This window comes from Nesoenas mayeri (genome assembly GCF_963082525.1).
Source record: "Nesoenas mayeri genome assembly, chromosome: 23".
In the NCBI taxonomy this organism is placed as follows: domain Eukaryota; kingdom Metazoa; phylum Chordata; class Aves; order Columbiformes; family Columbidae; genus Nesoenas; species Nesoenas mayeri.
This window is the reverse complement of record NC_137574.1, coordinates 5,973,652-5,999,735: the sequence shown is the minus strand read 5'-3', so window position 1 is coordinate 5,999,735 and position 26,084 is coordinate 5,973,652. Positions and strand designations below refer to the sequence as shown.

Genomic DNA, 26,084 nt, shown 5'->3' with positions numbered 1-26,084 from the left:
GGCCCCAGCACCCGGGGCTGGGTTGGGGTCGGGCACCATACAGCACAAAGCACAAGCCCGGGGGGGTGAAGGGGACCGGCCCCCAGAGGACACAGGGTGGGTGCCCCCACTAGCAATGGCCACGGCACCCAGAACTGGGGAGGGAGAGAGGGCAGGAGCTCCACACCCAGGTCCTGCAGCAGCCCCGGGACACGGCGCGGGGGCAGAGGACGGTCCAGCAGCAGCGATGGCCGCAGGCACAGGGCTCCGAGCACATCTTCGCCAAGAGAAGTTGGTATTGAGAGCCATCAGAGCTGGGTCCCAGGTGAGCACAATCACATGGGTGCTGCCTGGGGGGCCCAAGGGGCGGGCACAGCCCCCAGCAGGGACGGGTGACAGCGACGGGAAGGAAGCAACGTGACCAGAACCAAACCCGCAACGCAAAATTGTTAATTTATTATTATTAGGAGGCAAAAAAATTGTACAGTTACAAGAGTCATTTCCCAACAGAGGTCAAATCTGAGCCAAAATATCTCTTAAAAAAAAAAAAAAAAAAAAGGTGGGGGTGGGGTTGACGACACTTTACAATTCATTAAATTAAAAAAAAAAGAAAGAAAAAGGAAACCTCTCTTTGTGCAATTCTGCAAAAACAAGAACAGAAGAGAAACTCGCCGCCTCACCGCCCCGGAGCCGAGCAGGGGAAGGGGCAGCGCCAGGGGTCCCGCGGCCCCTGCGCGGGGGACGGGCAGCCGCCTCCCCACTGCGCCACCAACCTGACCCCAGCGCATCCCCCCAGCCCCGCTGAGTCCCCCCCACACGCCCCAGACAACCCGGCCAGGCCCGCAGGCTGTGCCCGCAGAGACCAAACAACTCATCGCATGGCACAGACGGGCAAAGCCTTCCTGACATCCCCCAAAGTTTCCTCTCGCCCTCTCCCTGCTGACAGGGACCCAGTTGTGCCGCCCCGAGCCCCACTGCCCCCATTTCCCCCCCAGCCAGGGCAGCAGAGCCGGGTGCTGGCGCGGGGAGCACGACAGAATTTGGAGCTCCCCCCGGCTCTGTGGGGCAGCTCTGCTGCTGCACAGGGGCTCTCATGGCTCCACACGTGTTTCCAGCTGTCCCCTCCTCCCTGGTGTGCCTGCGCGATGTCCTCGGCCCAGGCAGAGCCCGCAGCCCCAGCCGGGTGCAGCGGAGCCTTTCGGCACCCAGGAGCCTGCACGGCTGCCCCGAGGGGCTGCAGGGGCCCAGGCACCTCCAGGGGCAGGAGCTGACCCTCCGCTCCCCACAGGAGCTGCTGGACCCCTGCACTGGCACCAGCCTCTTGGGTCGCTGCCCCAGCCCAGCAGAGCAGGACGGGGCAGTGGGGCAGGATTGGGCCCACACGCAGGGGTCAGGGGGATGTGGGGCAGGGGGACGTGCAGCCCAGGGCAGTGAGGAGGGGCTGGGGCAGTGAACAGAGTGGGGAGGCTGATTGCAGCGGGTCACAAGTAACCCCTGTCCCCATGGAGGGGTGAGGAGCCTGGGGGGTGGCATCGCCTCCCCCACACACTCTGCCCATGGAAGGGCAAGGGAGGGGGATAAGTGGCGCTCCCGACACCCCCGGGATGCTCCCTGCCCAGGGGTACAGGCAGGACACCCAGGGGAGGGATGAGGGAGCCTCAGGGGACCAGCCCGCAGCCTGGCACGGCCCCATCCTCAAGGGGCTGCCTTCTGCCCTCATCTTCCTCCCAGCGCTGACCCTCAGCCAGCCTCAGGGAGCCCACGGCCTTCCTACCGCTTCACGGGGCCCAGTTTAGTAACAGCGCTGTCGCTTAAATTAAAAAATTAAAATATATATACATATATATATATACTGTATACACAGACAACAACAGAACAGTGCCAAAATGGAAGGAAGAGACAGAGAGAGGACAGGAGAGAGAGGCAAGAGTCGGACATTTTCTTTACAATAAAAACAAGGGCTCCACCTCAATGCCAGTGGAGTCTGGGGTCCCCTAAAAATACCCATCTAGAGAGAGAGCTGGAGGGACAGAGCAGGAGAGAGAAGGGGCACAGGCTTGTACAATGGCATCTTCCCCATCCGAGCCGCTGTCCACGGGATCTCAGCTTCTCCTGGACTTCGAGTGCTGGATAAGCCACTGTAGGGTGATGTCTGTGAAGGAAAGGGGACACTCACAGCTCCTCCATCCCGCTGTTACCCCCTCCTGTACTTGGGGAGCAGTCTGGGAATGCTGAGCCCCGCGCCGGAGCCACCCATACTCACCGATGTTGTCCTTTTCTTTGCAGGAGATTGAGTAGCAACAGATCTCTCGGTCCTGGATGGCGGAGAGGTTCCTGCAGGAGAGGAGCGAGCTTTGGCGGCAGAAGCCGGGGGCTGCAAATCAGCAGCAATGGGAGACACCCCCGAGCAGCCTTCTGAAGGGTCCCTTTGGGCCCCAGCTCCATGACGGGGGACAGTTTGTAGGGCAAACGTTCCCCCAGAGGGGAGCAGCAGTGGGGGCAGCACGGGAGCTGTGTAGGTGCCTGTGGGACTGGGGAGGTCTCCAGAGGATGGCCGGCGGGGGGAGTAGAGATGCTGTGAGTCAGCGCAGTGTCCCCGTCCCCTGGCTGCAGCAGGGGGGCAGGAGGCAGCAATGGCTGCGAGGAGGCCAAAGACGGCTAGATAAGGGAGAGGGACATGTATGGTGTCACACACCAGAGCACAGAACCATAGAATGTCAGGGGTTGGAAGGGCCCTGGAAAGCTCATCCAGTGCAATCCCCCCATGGAGCAGGAACACCCAGATGAGGTTACACAGGAAGGTGTCCAGGCGGGTTGGAATGTCTGCACAGAAGGAGACTCCACAACCCCCCTGGGCAGCCTGGGCCAGGCTCCGACACCCTCACCTCAAACAAGTTTCTTCTCAAATTTAAGTGGAACCTCTTGTGTTCCAATTTGAACCCATTGCCCCTTGTCCTGTCACTGGCTGTCACCAGCAGAGCCTGGCTCCATCCTCCTGACACTGCCCCTTTCCATATTGATCCCCATGAATGAGTCCCCCCTCAGTGTCCTCTTGTCCAGCTCCAGAGCCCCAGCTCCCTCAGCCTTTCCTCACACGGGAGATGCTCCACTCCCTGCAGCATCTCGGTGGCTGCGCTGGACTCTCTGCAGCAGTTCCCTGTCCTGCTGGAACTGAGGGGCCCAGCAGATCCAAGCTCCACACACCCAGGGCTGCCCACGGGCACAGTGCCCAGCTCCAGGGCCGAGCGCCGTGCTGGGCCCCGACGCCACCGTGTGGCACATGGGACCAGCCCTGGCACTGGTGGCCACAGCTCCCAGCCCCTCCCCATCCCCACGTGTGCAGAGATGTCACCTCTGCCGGCCACTGCCTTGGGATGTCCCCAGCCCTAGTCTCTGCCAGCCCACCCCAGGCACCGCGATGTCACCCCGGCTCAGGAAGGAGTAACTGTCAGAGCACAGCGCGGTGACTGTGCCGGTGGGGACACAGCAGGAACAGGGGGTCACACTGTGCCACAGCTGCACCACGGCCACCAGCACACTTACATCTTCTCAATGAGCTCCTTCTCATCCAAGGCACCGGTCAGGTCTCGTTTGTTCCCCAGGACTAGGACCTGCAGGGCAGAGAGGGGACACCTGAAGCTCCTGGGCACCAGAGCAAGCAGGAACCCGCTTCTGCCACCCAGAAGGGGACCCTGCTTGAGATGCAGAACAGCCCTGGCCACTCCACCAGGTTGGGCCCAAAGGGAGAAAACCCCTTCGGCAGGCATTTAGAAGGCAGAGCGCATCAATTAACAGCCTTAATTAGCCCATACACAGCATCTCCTGTGTATTCTCTAGTCCCACTGAGAAGCTGGCCCCACAGCACATCCTCCCTGAGGGGCACCAGCATCTCACATGCAATCTACGACATTCTTCCAGGAGCCTCTTGCTGTCTTTGAACAAAAAATCTAGTGAAATAGCTAAACCCGATGTTATCAGGATGGAACAAGGTGTAGATACCCTGCAGAACCTGTTCTCTGCAGGCAGCCAGCCCGAAAAAGCAACAGCTGTTTGCACCATCCACCGATCTCTCCTTACTTCAAAGCTTTTCCCATCCACAAAGGCATCCTCAGTCTACACAGGGAAAATAAGCCGGCAGGACTCGTTCACAGCTCTGGAGCTCACCACGCGACTGTCACCTGACAAGGACAGCGCTGAGGCTGCGGCCGCCTTCCCGGGGTGAGCCGGCGCCTCTGCAGCAGCACAGAAATGCAGCATCCCCTGATTTACATTTGGAGACTCGCTCTCAAAAAAGAGCCCTCAGAAGGGCTGCAAATGCAGCATGTTATGTCAGGGGCTTAATTTAGTTGGCAGCAAAAGTCTGGGATCTGTAGCAAGATCCTCGATTAGCTGCTTTCAAAGGAGGTTGGTTTGGGATGCCCTGCAAGCATCCCGCCCGGCACGTGCAGTGTGCCCTGCTGCTCCCAGCCCGCCCTGCAAATGTCACAGCCCAGCAGCCGCGCTCCTAGGAGACAAGACCTTAATGTCCCACCATAAATCAGGTGCAAATTCATGCAAGAGGACAGATCTTGCATATCAAGGGGTTTTTTTTTTTGGTCTCTTCTAAAGCTCCCTTCCCAGCCCTGGGTTGGAAAGCATTGCTTCTCCAGCTCCCGCAGGAATGCAGCGGGGAAGGGGACCCCCCTAGGAAGGGGATTCACCCCTTCAATCTGCTCTGTAAGACACAAGCCCCTCGCTGCAAACCCAGGCAGCCACCAGTTTGGAGAGCACAAGTGTGTGCGGGAAACCTGTCCAGGATGGATCCCCAGCTCACCGGGATGCCCTGGAGCTGCGGCTTGTCGAGCAGGTTGTGCAGTTCATTCTTGGACGCCTCTATCTTCTCCTGGTCGGCAGCGTCCACCATGTACCTGCAAGGGAAGGGACACCCCTGAGCACAGTCCCTGGGGTCCCTGCACCCCGGTGCTGTGTTGAGATTTGCTCCACCACCAAACCTTGCTCGCACGGCAGCCGCGTTGCCCCAACCGGCTCCCCAGTACCTGAAGGTGATAGGCAACAGGATCCTTCCCACAGGACTCCTGTTCACGAGGGGCGCTGTGAGCCTCTCATGTCTCCCAGGGAATAGGGGACCTCTCTGTCCCCATCCCTGCAGGGGCTCACCCCGCTGACAGCAGAGACACGGCAAGTGAGGGGGCCCGGGCACTGCCTGGGCAGAAGAAGCTGCAAAAGACACGTTGTTCCCAAGTGAAGCTTGCGAGACACCCAGAATAAGAGCACAAGTGGAGGAGACAAGAGAAGCTGATGATGGTGAGGAGAAGAAGACATTGACTCAAGATCCTGGCAGGGGAAAGGACTTGTTCTTGTTCTCTGCAGGAGCAATCTTGGCATGGGGCACAGAGCAAAGGGTACATGAAGCCAGCAGTCAGCAATGTTTGCTCTGAGCAGACGGGGGAGATTTAGGGAAAAATTTAGCTCTTATGGGCAGATACCCATCCCGCAAAGGACATAAGTGAAGCCAAAACTGGGGAGCGGAACTGAAGAAACCAGCCTTTATTTTAAAGATGGAGAAGCTGGGAGAGAAAAAGTGAAAAAACACCATCAAGCTTCATCAGGCCTTGTGGGGGTTATTAATAGGAAAAGGGCCTTTAGCTATGGAAGCGCTGAGCACAGGGAAATGTGTATGGTTGTACCAAAGGACAAACAGCAACAGGTGCTGCCACGAGCCTCCAGCACAGAGAAAAGAGACACGACGCAGCTCAAAGTGAGGAAGGCAGACTGGATGGCCACAGGTCCTTTCACTTCTTTTCAACCAGATGGATCACTTTGGAAAATTCTGAAATTATGGAAGGAGGCAGTAAAAGGACTGAAAAGAATGGGATTTTGTCACTTCCAGCAAAGCTCACTGTGATGTGTCCTGACATGGGGACAAACAACAAGGGCAGGACCAGACACTGCTGTCCCAAGGAGCAGGACAAGCAGTCCCTCACTCCTCACCTGCCAGACCTGCAGCTGGGAAGGGCAGTACAGAAACCCAGCCCTCCAGAACCTCAGGGTGCTGTCAACTGGTGAAGAACACATACATCTGATTTTCTAACTGAGTTTAAGCAACACTGATGTGGTCTCCTAGGGTGGATTCCTGCCTTTAGGAGCAGGTAGCCTGCTTCCCAGCAGCATCTTGCCAGGGTCATCCCCAGCCTGGACTCCCTGGGACCACACTTACTGCAGCATTTGCAAGCAGGGGACATGCAGGGACACTCGGAGACCTGCTGACTGTCAGCAGCAGGCATTGCAGCCACTTCCTTTGCTCCGCACAAGATGCATCCAGCAGCACATAAACACCATGACCTGGGAAGACGCTGCCGGCAGCCGCCCATAAAACCAGCCTCTTGGAAAGGGCTGAGCCACATCGATGGCCTTTGCTCAGCCCCTGCGATGAACAGGCAGCACACAGAAAGTACAGGGGCAAGGAAGGGAAAGACTGGAGGAAAAGAGCCAGGCTGAGAGATGCTGGAAGGGAAGGGTCTGCCACGGCTGTGGGGACCTGGTGCCCTGTGCCAAAGCCCATGGGGGCACCAGTCCCAGGGGAAAACGCCTCAACTCCCAACACAGGTGTCCGGCTTTGGCAGCGGAGGCACCGCAGCTCCCCCGGCTCAGCCCTGCCCAGCGCCCATGTGGGGGCAATGGGACCGTGCCCCACCCGCTGGCGGGGCTCAGCATCGGCACGTGGGTGACAGGGCGCTGGGGGATACTCACACTATGGCACTGACTCCGCGGCAGTACCGCTCCCACATGCTGCGAAACCGCGGCTGGCCACCGATGTCCCAGAGCTGTGAAGGGACAAGGCAGCATTACCCCCTGGTACTGACCGTGACCCCCCTGTCCTGACTGTTACCCTTCCCCCCGCAGCCAGCCAGCCGGAGCACCCAACATGCAAAACCCCATCAAACCCCATCCCCTCCTCTTCATCTCAAACCTAACGAGGAGGCTCCCAACTCGATAAAGGAAGGCGACATGTCAGCAAGGGCAGCTGGAGGGTGTTGAACCTCTGCTGGCATAGACACCCTGGCCCAAGCCGGTGGGCTCCTTCCCATGCCCACCACCCCTCCTGGACTTTGACTGGTGCATTTGCCATTTCAAAACACTCAGCACATTATCTGCAGCAGGCAAAAATCCTCCATTAGCTTTCAAGCCCATTCCACCATTATTTCCCAGCCCAAGCCAGGGCTTTTGAAAGATCCAGGAGTAGAAACCTCCTCTCCCTATGCTCTCGAGGCAGAGGCCACCACTGCAAGCCATGACCTGTTTTTTGTGGTGCTCTCAGCCTCAGCAAGGTGACCACATCCACGAGTCCCCACCAGCAAGCCAGAGGTATTAGAAAACCTGCAGCTTTGTGGCCTCCTAGTTGTTACCGCAGAGGTCTGGATCTCCCATATCCCTTCCCACCATCTCCTCTGGTGGGTACCTGCAGAAACCTCACAGGCTGGATCTCTCCAACTGCAGCTGGGGCTGCCGGCATCCTTCAGTATGCAGTGGAAGGCCCACCAGCCTCCCTTCACCCCACCCTCCATCTCAAGAGCCCACGCCACCCTAACATCTGCACCTTACCTTTATGGTAACGTTCCCCTTGGTGATCTTCCTCATGTTAAAGCCCACTGTTGGGATCATGTCTTCATTGAACTGTCCTGACTGCAAGGAACAAGGTGAAATAGCGTTAGGGGGCACAGAAACACCGCCAGCCAACCCCGAGCAGGGCAGTGACCTGACACCCACATAGAAACAACCCCGAACGCTCTGCCAGCCCCGCGGTGGGTGCAGCACGACCCTCCTCCTGGTCCACACCAGGAGCAACATTAGAGACAAGGTCATAAAATGCCTGCGGGAGGGAAATGCTGCTGCTGCATGGGGTGCTGGGTGCCCTGGGTGCCCCGGCACAGCCCCAGCCCCAGCAGCCACCTCCTGCATCGGCTGCTGCTCAGCTGCAAGTCCTGGAGGCTCCAGCACGTTTCCTGCTTTGGATCATTTTCAGTTCAACCCAAACCAGGCTGACTCCTGTTTTTCTGCAGGTTCGCAGCCTGCCCCACGGGCCCTCCAGCCCCTGCACCTGCCCGTGCGTGAGAGCCGGGTGCTTGTGTTGGGTGACACGAGGGGTGCAAAGGGTCCCAGCTCCCCTCCCCAGGAGCTGCCACTGCGTGTCCTCCAGCAGCACAGCTCCGAGCCACACCAGGCAGGAGAAGTGTGAAATCGCCACAGATTTGCAGCACCCCAAGGCTGCTGTGAAACTAGGTTAGTCTTGTCAGAGCAGTGAAGAGGAGCAGCCCCTCTGATGCCGTGGGGAGATGCCGGATCACCAGTTCACGTGCCCAGCACAGCATTGGAGGGACAAGATGGCACTGGTCTGTTAAATCCCACCCCACCTTCCACTTGCTGCTCAAATCCCAACGCTGCGAGATGGTCCTGGGCTGAGCAGCACAGAGGGATGCTCCATGGAGCCGAGCACAGGAGCTGCCACAGCCCTTCACCCTCTGCTCTTGCAGCGTCCCACCCGGCAGGCATCCTCACTGGGACTCAAAACACGTTGATCTTCTTTGCTTTTTAAATGCATCCTTGTGGAAGGTCCTGCTGCGGGATGTCAAGGAACCTGACGGGGAAGAGGGTTTGATAACCAGGGTAACATGCTGCTGGGGCTTTCGAACAACAGTGCCAGAAACCTGCAGGAACCACCAAGCATGACCAAACTCATCCCGGCAGCTCTTCACTGGCTTGAAATCTTGGTTTCTCTAGGACTTTTCTCTTTTTTTCTTTCAGTCAACAGAAACCTCAAAAAGAGAAGGCAATTTATGCCATGTTGCAATAAGCAGAATTTTGTGCCTGGTTGAGCCCATGGCTCCGCCAGACCCACCATGTGAGCCAGTCCCTAGGGTTTTCCTGACTTCTTCCAACAGTTCTGCAATACCTGCTGCTTCCCCTTTTCATTTCCCCTTTGCATTCATCAGCAGAGCCAACGGGTCTCCAAGTCACTGTGCACCCAGAAACCACACCGCAGACTGGCAGGGAAGGGCACGGGGGCGGCGGGACGAGGGCAGGAATCCCTTTGCCACCAGCCGACACGGGGGATGTCTCCTGCGGACTTAGGTTCAACATGCAATTTTGCTTTATGGACCAGGCGTTAAGGAATTTGGTCGGAAGAAGTGGAGAGCAATTGCTGAAGAGCTCTCGGAAGACGCAGGTACCTCCATGGGGGATCCCGGACCACATGGGAACTGCTGGCTGTGCCAACGCCACCTGAGACATGATGGCTGATGGTCGCTCTTCTTCCAGGAAGGGCTGGGCTGCAGGAGCCAGGAGTCACCTCTGCTGTCACCCAGGAGAAATGGGACTGAACATGTCTCCATGAGCAAAGCACGGCCTCGCTCCCTGCCCCAAATCCTTCCCCCAGCACAGCGCTTGCTTCCAGGCTGCCCACGGCCAAGGGGCCGCCACAAAACCACTAGTGCTGCCTAGAAAAGGCTGGGCTGAGAACATGACACATGATGGTCCAGGGTGACTTGCACATGGTCCCTGTTGTCTTGGCACCCACACTGCAAAACGCTGAGCTCCTTCTGCATCGGCTTCTCTCCAAAAGCCTTACCAGCTTCGAATGGTGGCAATGTGACATCCCTTCCGCCCTCCCCAACCATCCTGGACACGGACACCTTTGGTACATCCTTCACCACCTCCAGGGAGTGAGAGGACGCCCCCAGCCCAGCTGCAGGTACACAAACCTTCATTGGACATGTCTTGCCCAAAGTTTTCCTTACACGACGGATGCCGCATCCAAGCGATGTTTGGAGTGATTCCTCCGGGAGGCACAAAAATCCCAGCAGGATTTTGTGGCTATGGTGGGTGGACCAGGTTTTTACACTCTGGCCAAACTGCCCTAGTGCAGAGCAGAGCCAGCCCCACAGATGAACGTTTGACTCCAGTATCCCATTCAGATGGGAAAAAGCCAAACTTTGGTCAAGCCTTGGCAAGGCGTCCCTTCAACAGGTTATTGAACACACACAGGAGACCCGGACCCAGGGAAACAGTCAGAAATGCAGTTTGGTAAGACAGGACAGGCTGTGCTGGTTGGGCACAGGGGACGTTTGGACAAACGTACTGACCAGCAACCTGTCGACCCTTTTGAATCCCTTATCCCTCTATTTTCCCATGTTTGTTCCTGTAGACATCCTAAAAGAAGTCTCGTGCAAAGCCAAGGTGTTTCTCCTCTGTGATACTTCAGGTTCCGCACCTCGCCTCTGAGCAGTGTCCGCACTGGGACCAGTACTGTTTAATATCTTCATCTGTGACACAGACAGTGGGTTCAAGTGCACCCCCAGCAAGTTTGTGATGACATCAAGCTGAATGGTACGGTTGACAGGCCTGAGGGACAGGATCCATCCAGAAGGACCAGGACAAGAAGTGGGTTCATCTGAACCTCATGCGGTTCAACAAGGTCAAGTGCAAAGTCCTGCACCTGGGCCAGGGCAGCCCCCAGTATCCATGCAGGCTGAGGATGGAGGGATGTGGAGCAGCCCTGTGGAGAAGGACTTGGGGTGCTGGGGATGAGAGATGGGACATGAACCAGCAATGTGTGCTTGCAGCCCAGAAGGCCAATATATTCAATATATTTTTTACAGTGAGGGTGGTGAGAGTTTGGCCCAGGTACCCAGAGAGGTGGTGGATGAACCATCCCTGGAGACATCCCAGGCCAGGCTGGACGGGGCTCTGAGCAACCTGAGCTGGTGCAGATGTCCCTGCTCATGGCAGGGAGGGCACTGGGGGAGCTGGTAGGTCCTTCCCCATGCAAACCATTCTGTGATTCTATGATCCTGGAAAAAACCCACTGATCATTTTTTCTTGGCTCATGCTGAGAAGACCTTGCAGCAGCAAGGCAAGACCATGCCCCAGCCAGCTACGTCTCCTCTACCAGAAACATGGAGAAACGCCCCCAAAACCCTGCTGCCTTCTGCGTTATGAAGCTCAGGTGCAATGGAATCAGCTGTTGAGGGCCCAGACTCTGCATCTGGAGGCAGAATGACCACACAGTGCAAGGACCCGAGTCCCCTCCCACGCCATCCTGGCCCTGCCAGACCCCACGCACGGTGGGCCCGGCGGTACTGGGAGAGGCAGGTGCCACACAGACCAGCCAAAATGCTTCAGAACAAGATCTCCTTGCCTCCCCCTCAGCATCTCCAGCAGCATTTCTCTTCTCTACCTCCCCAGCAATCTCTGGAGATCTTGCAGGACTTGGAGATGCCAACTTCCCTCCCAGGCTCAGGTACCCGAGCGCATTGAATCATAGAAACATTTTGGTTGGAAGAGACACTCAACATCATTAAGTCCAACCATAATCCAATTCTGGCACTAACCCACGTCCCTTAGAACCTCATCTAAACACCTCTTAAACCCCTCCAGGGCTGGTGACTCCAGCACTGCCCTGGGCAGCCTGTTCCAATGCCCCACAGCCCTTTGGGGAAGAAATTGTTCCCACATCCAACCTCAACCTCCCCTGGCGCAACTTGAGGCCGTTTCCTCTGCTCCTGGCGCTTGTTCCTGGGGAGCAGAGCCCGACCCCCCTGGCTCCAAGCTCCTTTCAGGCAGTTCAGAGATCAGAAGGTCTCCCCTCAGCTCCTGTTCTCCAGCTGAACCCCCCAGCTCCCTCAGCCGCTCCATCACACTTGTGCTCCAGCCCCTCACCAGCTCCGTTCCCTTCTCTCCACTTGCTCCAGCACCTCAAGGCCTTTCTTGGTGTGAGGGGCCCAAAACCACCCCCAGGATTCACGGTCTGACCTCCCCAGGTCCCAGCACAGGGACGGTCACTGCCCTGGGCCTGCTGGTCACACCAGTGCTGGAAACAGCCAGGATGCTGGTGGCCTCTTGGCCACCGGGCACACGGTGGCTCATGTTCAGCCGCTGTCACCAACACCTCCAGGCCCTTTTCCAGCCGCTCTTCCCCAGCTGCAGCATCCATGGGGTTGTTGTGACCCAAGTGCAGGACCCGGCACTTGGCCTTGTTGAACCTCAGACAACTGGCCTCAGCCCAATGATCTGGCTGGTCTGGACCCCTCTGTACAGCCTTCCCACCCTCCAGCAGATCAACACTCCCACCCAACTCCAAACTTATTGAGGGTGCACTCGATCCCCTTGCAGGCAGGGTCTTGCACACAGCAAAATTGCCAGGTATGAAGCATTTACTTGCAGAAGTGGGAACCCCACTGAAGTCCATGCTGAGCCCCATGTGCTGCAGACACTGCTGGGAGAGGAGCAGACACGCTGGGAAAGGGGAGCTGGGCTGGTAAAAGAGCAGTTGTAAGAGGATGAGGACATACCCAGCGATTTCCAGTGCCATGAAGGCAAAACAGTCCAACAGGTTTGTGATAAACCTCCATTACTTTTCAAAGCTTATCCAGTTATTTTTAAAGGCACCAAATTACATTTCCACTTTTAATGCAGCCTGTGTTGCTATTAACAGGCTACAGCATATGGCAGGTCCAGAGCAGGACTACACACGTGGCACCACTGTCCCACATTGACATGGGACTGAAATAAAAGAACCATGGCAACAGCAGGGACAAAGTCACCCCAAAAAAGGATCGGTGCTCATGGTCACTCTCTCCAACCCACAAAGCTCCCTGTCCCCCCATGCTGGCATAAATCTGCTGGGGCAACCAGCACAAGACCTGAACGTCAAGTGGTGACAGCCAGCAAAACAACTTGAGAGCAGGAGCACTGTCATCTCTGGGGTGAAAATGATTTTAGGGCACTTCAGGCACTTCAGAAAGGACATTTTCATACCTGCAGCACCTGGCACCAAGGGAAACCCTCCCAGGGAGCACGACTGCAGCGCAATGGACTCCAATTTAGCTGCAAAATCACCTTTGACGGCTCAGCAGCTTCCAGTGCTGTGAGCGGGCAGAAATAACTCACTTTGCTTTGGAGCCGAGGCACCGAGTGAAGCAACGTGCATGGACGAGAGGGCACACGGGGGAACTGGGACAGCTGGAGGATCTGCACCTGCCTCCCTCCATGAAATCCCAAGGAGCAACAACCCAAACCTGCCCCTTTCGCATCGCATCTGGAAGGGGGAAGAATAACTCAAAAAGCAAGAGTGGAGATGCTGCTGCGCATCCCCATCAGTGCAACCACACCCTGGGCTTCAGGATCCAGGGACCCCAGCCCCGGCTGCCCCGCTGGATCCAGAGACCACATAGACAAGGAAGCACTGCCGGGGAGAGGTCAGGGTTGAAGGGTCCCCAAGGAGGGTCTCACTGCCCCGTTGGGGTGCAAAGCAGCCACTGCAGCAGCCCCCAGCACCCCCAAACACTGCAGCTGGTGGGTGCTGGCTGGGGAAGGAACCAAGGTCACAAGGCAAATATCTTCTACACCCGGCACTGAGCAAAACCCCTGGTGACACCGAGCCCAGCAGGGTCATCCCCAGGCCCCACCTGCACGTCCCTGGGGCGGCGGCGCCCAGCGATGACAAAGCGCCTGCTGCGACAGGGACAGAGCGGGAGCCTCCCCGGCTCCCAGGGCCGAGGCACCGGCAATCCTGAGGGCATCGGCAGCTCCCCAGCCGGCCAGGAAGGGCAGGGGGGCTGGATCCTGCCCGGGGCCTGCTCTGGCTGCGGCCCCCGAGCCACCGCGCTCAGCACCGGGGATGCAGGAGGAAACGCGGGTGTCGGATCAGGCCCTCCCGGTGCTGTGGGGCCTGTGGGCTGCACCGCACCCCCAGCCTGCACCGCACCCCCAGCCTGCACTGCACCCCGAACTTGCACCGCACCCCAAGCCTGCACCGCACCCCAAGCCTGCACCGCACCCCCAGCCGGCACCGCACCCCCAGCCGGCACCGCACCCCCAGCCGGCACCGCACCCCGAACCTGCACCCCCCAGCTGCACCACACCCCAAAGCTGCACCGCATCCCAAAGCTGCACCGCATCCCAAACGTGCCTTGCACCCCCAGCCCGCACCCCTCAGCCCGCACCCCCCATCCCGCACTCTGCCCCGCACCCCGCAGCCCCATCCCGCACCTCCCGCTCCCCAGATGCATTTCCGGGCTGGGTGCGTAGGGCGGAACAGCTCCGGGGAGCAGCCCGGAGGGTGCGAGACTGCGGAGCACCGGGGGCAGCGCGGCGGGGCCGCAGGGCGCGGGGCAGCTCGGGCCCGGGGCCGCACAGCCCAGCCCAGCCCAGCCCAGCTCAGCCCAGCCCCGCAGCGGCCCCGGGGGCGCGGGGAGGGGCAGCCGCGCTCACCGCGATCACGTTGACGAAGGTGGTCTTGCCCGAGTACTGCAGCCCCACCAGCGTCAGCTCCATCTCCTCCTTCCAGAACAGCGCCCGGAACCAGTCCAGCAGCTTGTTGAACAGCGCCAGCATGGTGCCAGGCCGGGCCGCGCCGAGCCGAGCCGAGCGGGGTCAGCCGGGGCGGGGCCGGGCCGAGCCGAGCCGAGCGGGGCCGAGCCGAGCGGGGCCGAGCGGGGCCGGGCCGAAACGAGCGGGGCCGGGCCGGGCGGAGCCGATCGAGGCCGAGTCGGGCCGAGCAGCCGCCGCCGCCCCGGTATTGTCCGCGCGCCGCGCGCCCCCCCTTGCCGCACCGCCCCGCGCGCGCCGGGTGGGGCACGCGCGCCGACCGCCGCCACTGCCGCCCCCTGTCGGATGGGAGGACCCGCCGACGCAGGCGCGCGACCTCCGGCCCGGCCCGGGCTGGCACCCCGGGGATCCCGCACCCCGGACACCCTGCACCCCGCACCCCCTGCACACCCTGCACCCCCTGCACCCCCTGCACCCGGACACCCTGCACCCCGCGCACCCTGCACCCCCTGCACCCCGGACACCCTGCACACCGGACACCCTGGACACCCTGCACACCGCGCACCCTGCACCCTGCACCCCCTGCACCCGAACACCCTGCACCCCGCATACCCTGCACCCCGGACACCCTGCACACCACGCACCCTGCACCCCCTGCACCCCGGACACCCTGCACCCCGCGCACCCTGCAACCCCTGCACCCCGGACACCCTGCACACCGGACACCCTGCACCCCGAACACCCTGCACACCACGCACCCTGCACCCCCTGCATCCCGGACACCCTGCACACAGGACACCCTGGACACCCTGCACACCGCCCACCCTGCACCCTGCAACCCCTGCACCTCGGACACCCTGCACCCAGACACCCTGCACACCGCGCACCCTGCACCCCCTGCACCCTGGACAGCCTGCACCCCCTGCACCCTGGACACCCTGCACACCGCGCACCCTGCACCCTCTGCACCCCGGACACCCTGCACTCCCTGCACCCCGGACACCCTGCACCCCGAACACCCTGCACACCGCGCACCCTGCACCCCCTGCACCCCGGACACCCTGCACCCCGGACACCCTGCACCCCCTGCACCCCGGACACCCTGCACACTGCGCACACTGCTGCACCCTGCACCCCCTGCACCCCGGACACCCTGCACCCCCTGCACCCCGGACACTGTGCACACCGCGCACCCCGGACACCCTGCACCCCCTGCACCCCGGACACCCTGCACCTCGAACACCCTGCACTCCCTGCACACCCTGCACCCCCTGCACCCCGAACACCCTGCACACTGCGCACCCTGCACCCCCTGCACACCGCGCACCCTGCACCTCTGCACCCCGGACACCCTGCACCCCCTGCACACCCTGCACCCCCTGCACACCGTGCACCCTGCACCCCTGCACCCCGGACACCCTGCACCCCCTGCACAACCTGCACCCAGGACACCGTGCACACCCCACACCCTGTACCCCCTGCACCCCGGACACTGTGCACACCGTGCACCCTGCACCACCTGCACCCTGGGCACCCTGCACCCCCTGCACCCCTGACACCCTGCGCACCCTGCACCCCCTGCACAGCCCGCAAACACATGAGAATTACTAATAAGGACTACCAGGGCCCAGCAATACATTATAATTCCTGTAATATTTGGTCTTTTTGCACAGTGGGACATACCTGGGGTGCTACTGGGTTTGCTACTTATACCAGTGATATCAGAGAGAAGAAACTGATTTGGGCTCATTACCCATCTTTGGACACGGCTGATTCACTTGCTCACTTTCTGCTTTTTTAGGGAATAAATGGAGAGGAGCAAGGAGAGGAGCAGTGAGGATGGGATACTGACAGTGGGGACAGAGGCCTGAGGACCCCCCTCCTGGACTGATGGGCTGATAACAAGACAGGAGAAGGATGACAACATTAAGGATGAATTGTTTTATTTAGCTATTTCTCCTCCCAGGAGAGCCACAGGGCCCGAACAACCAGCACCAGGGCAAAACCACTGGGCAGCCATTCAACTGCATTTTGGGGACTCTCAGAGCAGTGGAGAAGGGTCACACAGCCCTGACCTGGGCATGCTCTGCGACCCGGGGCAAGCTCAGACTCTCTCAGCAAGAGGACTGGCCCTTTTTTCCTGGATCTCTGCCCTGGGGAGACCACACCTGGAATCTTGTGTCCAGCTGTGGCCCCTCAGTTCCAGCAGGACAGGGAACTGCTGCAGAGAGTCCAGCGCAGCCACCAAGATGCTGCAGGGAGTGGAGCATCTCCCGTGTGAGGAAAGGCTGAGGGAGCTGGGGCTCTGGAGCTGGACAAGAGGACACTGAGGGGGGACTCATTCATGGGATCAATATGGAAAGGGGCAGTGTCAGGAGGATGGAGCCAGGCTCTGCTGGTGACAATCAGGGACAGGACAAGGGGCAATGGGTGCAAACTGGAACACAGGAGGTTCCACTTAAATCTAAGAAGAAACTTCTTCCTGGTGAGGGTGTCAGAGCCTGGCCCAGGCTGCCCAGGGGGTTGTGGAGTCTCCTTCTGTGCAGACATTCCAACCCACCTGGACACCTTCCTGTGTAACCTCATCTGGGTGTTCCTGCTCCATGGGGGGATTGCACTGGATGAGCTTTCCAGGGCCCTTCAACCCCTGACACTCTGGGGTTCTGTGGTTCTGTGATCTCACCCACCGAGCCAGCAGCAAGCACAGACAGGGCAGCCCCAGCCCTCATCAGTCCTCACTGCCCGTCAGTGTGCGGTGCCCAGCAGCTCAAGGCCAGTTTTGAATAGCTTTGAAATATTTCACAGAATATTTCCATCCCCATGTTTGTGCTAAAATGTTTCTCCTTCTTCTTCCTTTTTTTTTTTTTCCCAATGAAAAACACCCAAATATTATTTTGTTCTGATTTCAGCAAAATCACAAGAATGCACAACCCCCACCCTGGTGTAACAAAAGGCAATTGGGAACATGTTGTTTGCAAAACTGTGGACACATTTAGGAATATCCCCTGCTTTAAGGCTGTTAGGGTGACAGTGGAGAGGAAAACAAGCCACATAACGAAGGCAAACATCTGTGCACCTTTTGGACCAAATCATCAAGGTGTATCTTTAGCAAGAAGAGCATCACTGTGCACGTTCGGAGCAAGCCCAGCCCTGCCCGCCGCGCAGCCTCTGCCCGCAGACCATACACAGCCAGGAGAGAGAGGCTCTGTTTATTTGCAAGGTAATTGTACCAGCTCCACGTCTCACGGGTTAATCATTTCTGCACAGCTAAAAGGCAAACTGTGCCCCTGGCGCTCACCCAGCTTCAGTTTCCCGCACGGCTTGCTCTTCTAGTTGAGGATAAAATGTTGCGTGTTTCAGAAGCCAAAGCTTCTTTCCAGGGGTGAATCTGCCTTGAGCCAGCAGCAACGGCCGCCTCAAGCACCGCTGGATCCCTCCCGTGAACCCACCAAACCCTGCTTGTCCCCAGGGGCGCAAGGCCACCACATTCCACAAGGGTTTGCTGGGCTGTGCTGGTCGAGGGATGCTAATCCCGCTGCTTGGAGGCGGCAGGAGGGGTTTTGGCGGAGCTGTCCCTGAGGCTGGTGCAGGAGAGCTGGAAGCGCCCCTGCGCTAGTGGGTCCCGGCCCCCGGCAGCTGGGCAGCGTAGAGAGCCAGCGTGTGGTGGAGGAACTGGTACTGCTCGCTCGTCTGGATCATCCCGCCCCTGCAAGGGAAAGGCAGGCACTGCTGACACCTCGGCGAAGCCCACAGCCCTGGCTCCCGGTACCCGTGCACAGATATTCCTGCTTCACCCACCACTTCTAGTACGTTTGAGACAGGCACCAGAGCTGTCCAAAGAATATTTGGGCTCAGAAGTGTTGCTGGACTGTTCAAAATGCAGATTAGTGACTGATTTGGTGATAATTTTTACTGGTACTTCTCCTTGAAAAGTAGTAAAATCAAGTATTCTTGAATGTAGTGGCTGAGCTGGAAGGAGCAGACTCGCTGCCAGGTTCAGCTCTCCCTGACCTCCTCATGTCCTCAGAGCTACAATAGCCCTGACAGCAAAGACAGCCTGGCACTAGGCAATCGTTTTCTATCCCCACATCTGCATCTTTTGACAGCCCTGTTTCCATCAAAAATTGTCCCCAGGCCCTCGTGATGCCCATCTCCGCATCCCTCCCGCATCCTTCCTCCCAGGCTTGGCAGCCAGCCGGACCCTCCAAGGATCAGCCGGGTCTGAGCACACACCTGTCTATGCGGAGATGGCACACGATTCCCAGGACATCCACCTCCCCCTTGTCCTTCAGCTGCTGGCACCCGATCCTGGTAGCGATGAAGCAGCCCGTCCGGCCGATGCCTGCGCTGTGGGACAGACACAGCTGTGCTGAGCGCCGACTGCCTGGACCTTGCTCTGTCCAAGCTGGACATACTCCCAGATTGGTTTGCTGCCGTGATTTCTTCCTAGAGGGATGTTGAGGTCCCAATCCCAGCAGCCAGACCAGCTTTGCTAGCCAGGCACCAAAAGACATGGGCTGGTGTCTCTCTGCCATGGCAAGGGGTTCTTGTGTGGTGCACGGACCAGCTGAGGCTGTTCTGGGAGCACAAAACCGTGTGTGACCCCATCCCTGCACAGCATGGGGGTAACTGCAGCTCCCAGCTTGTGCTCTCCTTGGGTACCCAGCGGTTCACCCTGGGGTGGACCAGCCCGCAGTATCATGCACCGGCTGTGTTGAGCGGGGACAGCTGGGCACTCTGTTCCACTGTCACCAAATTAGCAATTACCAGAGAGAGAAGATACACAGAGGCCGCCTGCTCCAGGAGGGCTGCCCCGAAAAGCAGCTTCACCGCTGAGCCGCGGGCCGTGCCTGGTGGCAGAGGAAGCAGGAGCCTGAGCCCTGGATCTGCCGTGGGTCTGGTGGCTGCATCCTGACCCTGCAGAGCTCACCTGCTCCCACTGTGCTATCTGCAGGCACAGGTGCAAACCACGTTTCTTTACAGGGCAGCACACATCATGTTAATGCCACCATTCTGATGCCAGGACAGGAGTTCCTGGGTGAATAAGTGCTATGGGGTTATCGTGCCCTGGGATTTCTGCACCAGGTCCTGAGCATTCACATGTGTGATTTTCCTCTCTGACAGCTGCAGGCTGACACCAAGGTGAGGGACACTCGGGCTCGAGTGAGGGGAAAGCTCTTACCTGCAGTGCACAACAACGGGCCCTGGGCTGGCTGCAGCCTTCAGAATCTCCTCCACCTTGCACACCAAGTGCAGCAGAGGCTTGGCTGACTCAGGCGTCTGCTGGTCCGGCCAGGAAGGAAAGAGGATGTGCTTGACGTGGCGGCATTCACCTGCACGCTTTTCCAGCACAGAAAAAAGAGAAATCAGGATGTGGGAGCACAAACTCGCTGGGCTGAGCCAAATGAAAGCGTGGAGCCCAGCTCAGGCAGAGGCTGGGCATCCTGTGACCACCTCATCTGCTGTCCTCCCAATCCCTACTTGAGCCTCTGCCAGACACCCTGGGTCCCATCCCAGGAGATGGGAACAGATACGGGGTGTCCCAATGCTGTCCCGGAGTCCAGGCAAAGCCAGAAGGATCCTTTTGGCTAGTGTCAGCCCAGAGTGACTACAGATTGCTCATGGGGCAGAGCCAAATATCACAGTGCAAAAAGCAAAGGGCCAGTAGAGAAGGTCTCCCCAGCTGACCCCTCTCCTCTCCCTCAGAGTGGATCCTGCTCCCTCTCGGCCCCCTTGGGCAGGCAGGAGCTCTGCAGACCCTCCTTGGGCAGGGAGCTCATAAAACCCAGCCCTGAGCCGGGGACACCCTGCTCTCATGTCACACAGTGTCGCCATCCCGATAGGGAGCCTGGGGCACCAGGCGCACTGCTGGGCTCCCCCTGTGACCCCAGGATGGAGCTCGACCCACCTGGATGGAGAGATCCCGCACCACGTACTCCACGCACTCGCTCACCCCCTGCACGCAGATGGCGAAGGGGCCGTAGGTGCCCTCCTTCTCGGGCCAGTAGTGGACACATTTCTGAAAAAACAAGGCAGGGTCAGTGGCTGTGGAGATGCACAAGGCACTCACTGGATGTTTGCTCAGTGCTCTTGGGAAGGGGCATCCCTTGGGGGGTTGTGCATGGTGGGAAAGGTGGATGTGGAGCGATATAGAGGGGAACTAAGAGCAGGATAAATCCTTCTCCCCACAGCTGCTCCCGCTGCACCCTCTCTCATGGCCTTCTACATGGGTTTCAGATGGGCAGCACAGCTCTCCGCAGCCCCCAGAGCTGTGCCTGGGCCAGTCTCTGTCCTGCCAGAGTCACCCTTTGCTCCTGGCTGGGGTGGTGTGCCCAGGACAAAGAAAGGACAACGGTACCTCTTTGCGCTCCTGGAGCTCGGTTATCATGACGATGAGGGGCACCTCCTCCTGCCACACCATCTCCCAGAAGTCGATCACCGTGTTCAGCATGGGTCCCTGGGTGGCAATGTACTCCCGGGGATGCCCTGCGTAGCCCTATCGAGCACATGGTCCATCAGTGATGCTGGGGAGGACCCTGATGTGTGAGGGGAGGCTGTCTCCAGGCCACCCCAGCTCTCGTGGTCCTTGTCTTCCTCTACAGGTGAGAGGCTGAGCCACACAGACTATTTCCTACTAAACCTGTCCTTGAAATGCTCATCAGGAACTACCAGGCATCCTCACCACCCTGCTGGTCCCACAAGCCAGGAGCAAGCCCAGGGAGCAAGCTATGTGTACCCAAACTCCTTGCAAGCATCCCCAGGTTGTTGATGTGACAGCAGCCAGCGTGACGGATGCCTTGGTGAGCCAGGGGTCATGCAGGGCAGGCACCTCTCACCAGAGGGGTTTCCCCAAGGACAAGTAGAAGTCATCAAGCTCTGCCCTGCTGGGAGCTGGGGCAGTCCCAGCTGGGTCCCACCAGTCCTGCTGCCACCTCGTGAGGTTTTCCCAGCAGAAGGGACAGAGGGTCTGCCCTGCGCACGTGGAACCGCGTCTCTCCAGATTGGAACCGGGTGTCAAGTTCAGGCTGCTGGCCCAGGGCAGCCACAGGACAGCGGGTGACGGCCAGCGCCCCGGCATGTGGGTCCCAGCTTGGCACCAAGGGGTTTGCAGCCTGATGCACTGTGAAACCTGTGGGATGCAGGACCTGGGGCACCACTCGAGACAGGAAGGACACTCACCGTGATGTAGTTTGCATTAATGTAGCTGTCTTCTTCCTGGTTTCCAGCCCTCCTGAGACAGACCCGGCTCTCAGGATCTGGAAGACGTGGCAGGCATTACCCCAGGGACCGTCTTCCAGAGCCTGACCATGCCAATCCTCCCCGCTTCGGTTCCAGAGCCTGCAGACTGAGTCCTCCCAGCCCCGTGCCACGCTCAGAGCTGTCTGCACCCTCCCTCGGGCCCCTTCTTGCCCCACTTCACCCTCCTACCATGGCAAGGTACAGCCAGCCATGCCCAAACCTGCCTGTATCACAGTGAGCATTTGGAGTAACTCATCCGGCAGGCATTGACCCCCCCAGGGCCTTCCCACAGCATGACTAGAGCCGAAACAAGCCCTCCTATAATGTTCCCAACCTTATAACCCCAGTGACATGCCCTTGGGACATGTAAGGCCCCACGGCGGCAGAGAGCAGCCCAATCTGGGCTGTCATGTGCTGCACACCCTGGGAAAACACCCCAAGGAGTCGCTCTCCACATACCGCCCCATAACACAGTGTGCACCCCCTGCAGCGCAGCACCTGGCTCCTGCAGCGTGGGGAGCAGGAACAAACACAGTGGGAACACCAAGAGCACCCAGGAGTGCCCACCCCGGTGCCAGGGCTGCTCTGAGTCACCCCCCTGCCATGCACACACACCCGTGCGCACACACGCACCCCCACCCCATGGACACACACACACACTCACACGAACCCCATGCACGCACACACACACACACCCCCCTTTCCCTGCATGTGGCACTTGGGCAAATGAGAGGCAAAGGATGCAGTGGCACGTACTGGGGAGGATGGTTTTGTATCTGTCCTTGGGAGCGTGTCCAGGGATGTCCAGCTCCTCCGGACTGACAAAGTTCGGTGGGATTTTCTGCAGTGGGAGAGAAGAACTATGAGTAAAGCTCCATTGCTGCTGCTTGTGTCCTCTCGTCATTGCAGAGCTGGCCCACCAGGAAATGAGAGGCTGACCCTGGGATGTAACAGCATTACCAGAGATGTCAGCCCTGTCCTTACCCCAGATGTGGTGGGACACCTTCCAGAGAGGCCACCTTGGGAGAAAAGCTTGGCATGGCAGGGCAGGACAGGCCTTCCAGGGACACAAGGGAGACTTGTGTGCAGCAGAAAGCAGGCAGCAGGAATACCCAGGGCACCTCTCATCCCTATTTGCCCACATCGCCTTCCCTGCCACTGGTGCTGTGAGACACAGCTGGGCTCGGAGCCTCCTTCACAGATGTCTGATCCCTCCCACCCCTAACTCCTGCCATCCCCCATGTGAGGAGGGCGAAGAGAGGGAGCACTGCACCGAAAACTCCTCCTGGAGCTGCGTCAGGCTCTGGGCGCGCTGCTGGAGCTCCTCTCTCCTCAGCACGTGGCTGGACGTCCTCAGGAACTTCAGCGTGATGTCCCGTGGTGTGCAGACAGGTTGGATGGGCTCCACGCTCCCCAGTGAGCTCATGTCCAGCATCAACGATACGTTGGAGCCCCTCCTGCAAGGCAAAGGGGTCCCTGGGTGACCCTCTGCCAACATGGGACGGGAGGGCACCCTGTCCCACCACGTCAGTTAAAACCACCCCACACTGAGCAAAAGTCAGGCAGGAAATTACATAGTATGGAGAAAGGGGCCAGATAGAGACCCTATAAGATGGGGGCAGAGGGTGAGGAAGAAGGAGCCAGCTGGTCATTTGACCTTTTGGCTGGAAAGTCCCTGAAGGAAGGTGTCGGAGTTGGCCCACGCCAGGCTGGGGGGGGTCAGGCTGCCGCCACGCTCAGACCTGGTGTCTGCAGAAGTCAGTGGCAGCTGGCAGGGCTGGGCTGGGGGGAGGACACTTTGAGGAGCCCAAGGCCGGGGGATGAGCAGCATCCGCTGTTTGGGCTGAGATGGGCAGCCCAGCCACTCTCACCTCTCCTGAAGATGCACGTGCTTCTTGGCAGAGGGACTGGGCTTGTCCGTCTTGTCCATGTCTGCCGTGGCCACCCGGGCGGTCAGGCTGCTGTTATGAACTCTGGAGCACACCAAGCAGGCTTGTACCATGCTGCGGCAGACACAAAGCCCTTGTCCTGAAGCACGGGGAGTGGACACGGGGCCCTCAGCTCCTGGGCAATCAAGGAGCCATTGGAGAAGCAGCTGAAAAAGATGAGGTGAGTCTGAGAGATACCATGATTCTGAGTGAACCCCCTGACAGATGGTCCCTAAGCCAGGGACAGGTTTTAGGTCCTCAGCTGCCTTGGAACCAGGGCCCCCAGTGCCTGCATCCCAGTGGGTGGCACAGGGAGATGTCCCAGCATCTTCACCCTCCAGAACGCCCACAGCACTGCAGCCCACACAGGCACACACTGGTGACCCTGGGCACAGCACCAACAGCCCTCTGCTTGCACCGAGCAGAGAACACCCCCACCATGTATTGCTAGAGCATGGTCTGGTCTTGGGGAGCCCAAAGTGGTCTCCACCTCCATGGGAAGCACACGTTGCCCTGTATTTCCAGCCCTTCTTTGGCAAGTCTGCTTTGGCCTGGGGACGTGGTGGGGAGAAGGGAGATCTGTGACTTGCATGAGCACAGCAGCACTTGCAGATGACACAAGGTGGGCTGCAGTGCACCACAAGGAGCCTGGCCAGCTCCTGCTGTTGGGAGACAAGGCGCAAGGCACCCTCAGCATCCTCCTGGCTCTGGCAAGGGAAGGGTGACCCTGGGACAGCCTCCTCCGTCCCGCAGGTCTCAGCAACTGTCAAGAGGAAACTGCTTTATCTGGCTGGTTGAGCAAGAAGAGGTGGTGGGGAAGCCGTCCCTGGAGGAGGGTGCCATGGCCAGGGACAGCCTCTGGCAGGGTCGGGGGGATGCGGGTGATGCCGGTTCAGCTCTGGGCAGAGCTCCTCAGAGCGCAGGCAGCACCCTGGGATCATGAGGCTCCTTCTCATCCCCAGCTGCATGAAGAAGAGACGGACCCAAAAGGCACAGGGGATGCTGTGAAGTCAGAGCTCTCAACAGGCAAAGAGTTGGATCCAGGTACCGCATCAGCTCAGGCAGGTCCTGCAGAGAACCGGGTCCGCACTGTGTGCGCACCATTTGGGAACGCGGCTGAGGCAGGAGCCGTTCCCTGTGACTCCCTGCTGCCCAATGGCATTTCTGGGGGTGGCAATGCCACTGCTGCCACACACACCATCTCCCTGCCCTATGCAGAGTGCCCTAGGGGCTGTGCTGCCGTGCTGTCCCCATGCCAGGCAGGGCACGAGCGGCGGCTCCCCAGGATCTGCAGCACGAGCGGAGACCCTGTCCAGAGACAGCAACAGGCTCCAGCCCCACAGCCGTCCCTCGCACACCAGCCGGGACACACCTGGGAGATGCTCCAGCCAAGTCCCTGGCAGGCAGGAGGGCCCTGGGAAGAGCCGCGGATACCAGCACCATCACCCTGCCCATCATCCCAGCCCTGCCTGGAGCTGCCCACAGTGAGCACGTGCCCATCGCCCGTGGTGCCAGGCCTGGCATTGCCCGGCAGGGTCCCCTCTCCGGCGGGCAGCACAGGCAGGCTGGGGGGCTGCGTACCTGCTGCCCCACGACGTGGGCTCCGTCGGTCCCGGCACAGGCCCGCAGACACCGCGTGTCGGTCTAACGCCACGGTTTGAAAGTGTTCAGGAAGCTGCTTATCAAAGGAGCTGCTGCCTCTGCCGCTTCCTCTCCCTCCTTCTCCCCCACCCTTGCCTGCCGCCCACACACATACCGGCCACATCGCCGCAGCTCAGCTCCGCCGGGCCGCCTGCAGCCCCAGCCCCGCTCCCCACCAGAGAACCCCTGCCCTGCACCTGTGGGTGCAGCCCGGCCTCCCCCAAAATCCTGGGGTTCTTCCACGGGCATCTCTGGCATGGCTCGTGGGGTCTGCTCGGTGTCCTCAGCGACTGGCCGTGGCCGTGGCCGGTGGTGCCAGCCCATGGGACACAGAGAGACGGGCAAGACCTGGCCCTGGGGCTGGGGCTGCTGGCAGTCGTGTTGGGGTGGGGTGGTTCATGTGGTGCAGAAGTGCTGCACCAAGTGCACCAGAGGTCACCTGCCCCAGAAGGAGCCTGGATGTGTCCTCTGTCCCTGCTGCTCTGGCCGTATCCCCTTGCCCAGGCTGTGCACCAGCTGGTCCTCATCCCACCATGGGGCGAGCCAGTGCTTGGTGCTCCCACCCTCCATGCCCAGCCATGCACAGTGTGGTCCTCATGCCACCCCTAACGAATCACCTTGTGGGTGCCATCTGCCACCCCTCTGCACCCAGGACCATCCCTGGGCACATCAGGGGGAGATACACGGGCTTCCCTTCCCCAGCCAGGCAGGGCAGGGGCTGCCATTGGGGAAGAAGGATCCTGGAGGGTCTGGCTCAGGTAGGACAGGTCTGCTCGTGGGGCAATGCACATCCTTCCTGCCGCCGCCCGCTGCCACGGCCCTGCTGCTCTTCCTGTTTGTTGTTGCCCGGGCTCTGCGCAGGGACACTCCGCGCTTCCTTCCTCTTCTGCCTCCACCTCACTGCACTGCAGCAGCGCCCACTGCATCCCCATCAGCCACCATGGACCCCGCATCCCAAACACCTTCTCCCCC

General features: G+C 59.6%; 2 protein-coding genes across 2 annotated transcripts; both read right to left on the bottom strand.

Annotated features, from left to right (window-relative positions):
* Positions 1-415: 415 nt before the first annotated feature.
* On the bottom strand, positions 416-14,576 carry ARL8A (ARF like GTPase 8A). The gene is made up of 7 exons (XM_080358185.1): positions 14,248-14,576; positions 7,582-7,662; positions 6,730-6,803; positions 4,793-4,886; positions 3,523-3,590; positions 2,243-2,313; positions 416-2,131 (listed from the first exon to the last, which is right to left on the bottom strand). Exons 1-7 carry the CDS (start codon positions 14,368-14,370, stop codon positions 2,082-2,084), a joined length of 561 nt encoding a protein of 186 aa, XP_080214311.1. The 5' UTR covers positions 14,371-14,576; the 3' UTR covers positions 416-2,081.
* Positions 14,577-17,529: 2,953 nt separating this feature from the next.
* On the bottom strand, positions 17,530-25,134 carry PTPN7 (protein tyrosine phosphatase non-receptor type 7). The gene is made up of 10 exons (XM_080358312.1): positions 25,053-25,134; positions 23,415-23,638; positions 22,817-23,000; positions 22,300-22,384; positions 21,484-21,560; positions 20,663-20,800; positions 20,213-20,323; positions 19,487-19,644; positions 18,538-18,651; positions 17,530-18,010 (listed from the first exon to the last, which is right to left on the bottom strand). The coding sequence occupies exons 2-10, from the start codon at positions 23,543-23,545 to the stop codon at positions 17,917-17,919; spliced, it is 1,092 nt and encodes a 363-aa protein (XP_080214438.1). The 5' UTR covers positions 23,546-23,638; positions 25,053-25,134; the 3' UTR covers positions 17,530-17,916.
* Positions 25,135-26,084: the final 950 nt, after the last annotated feature.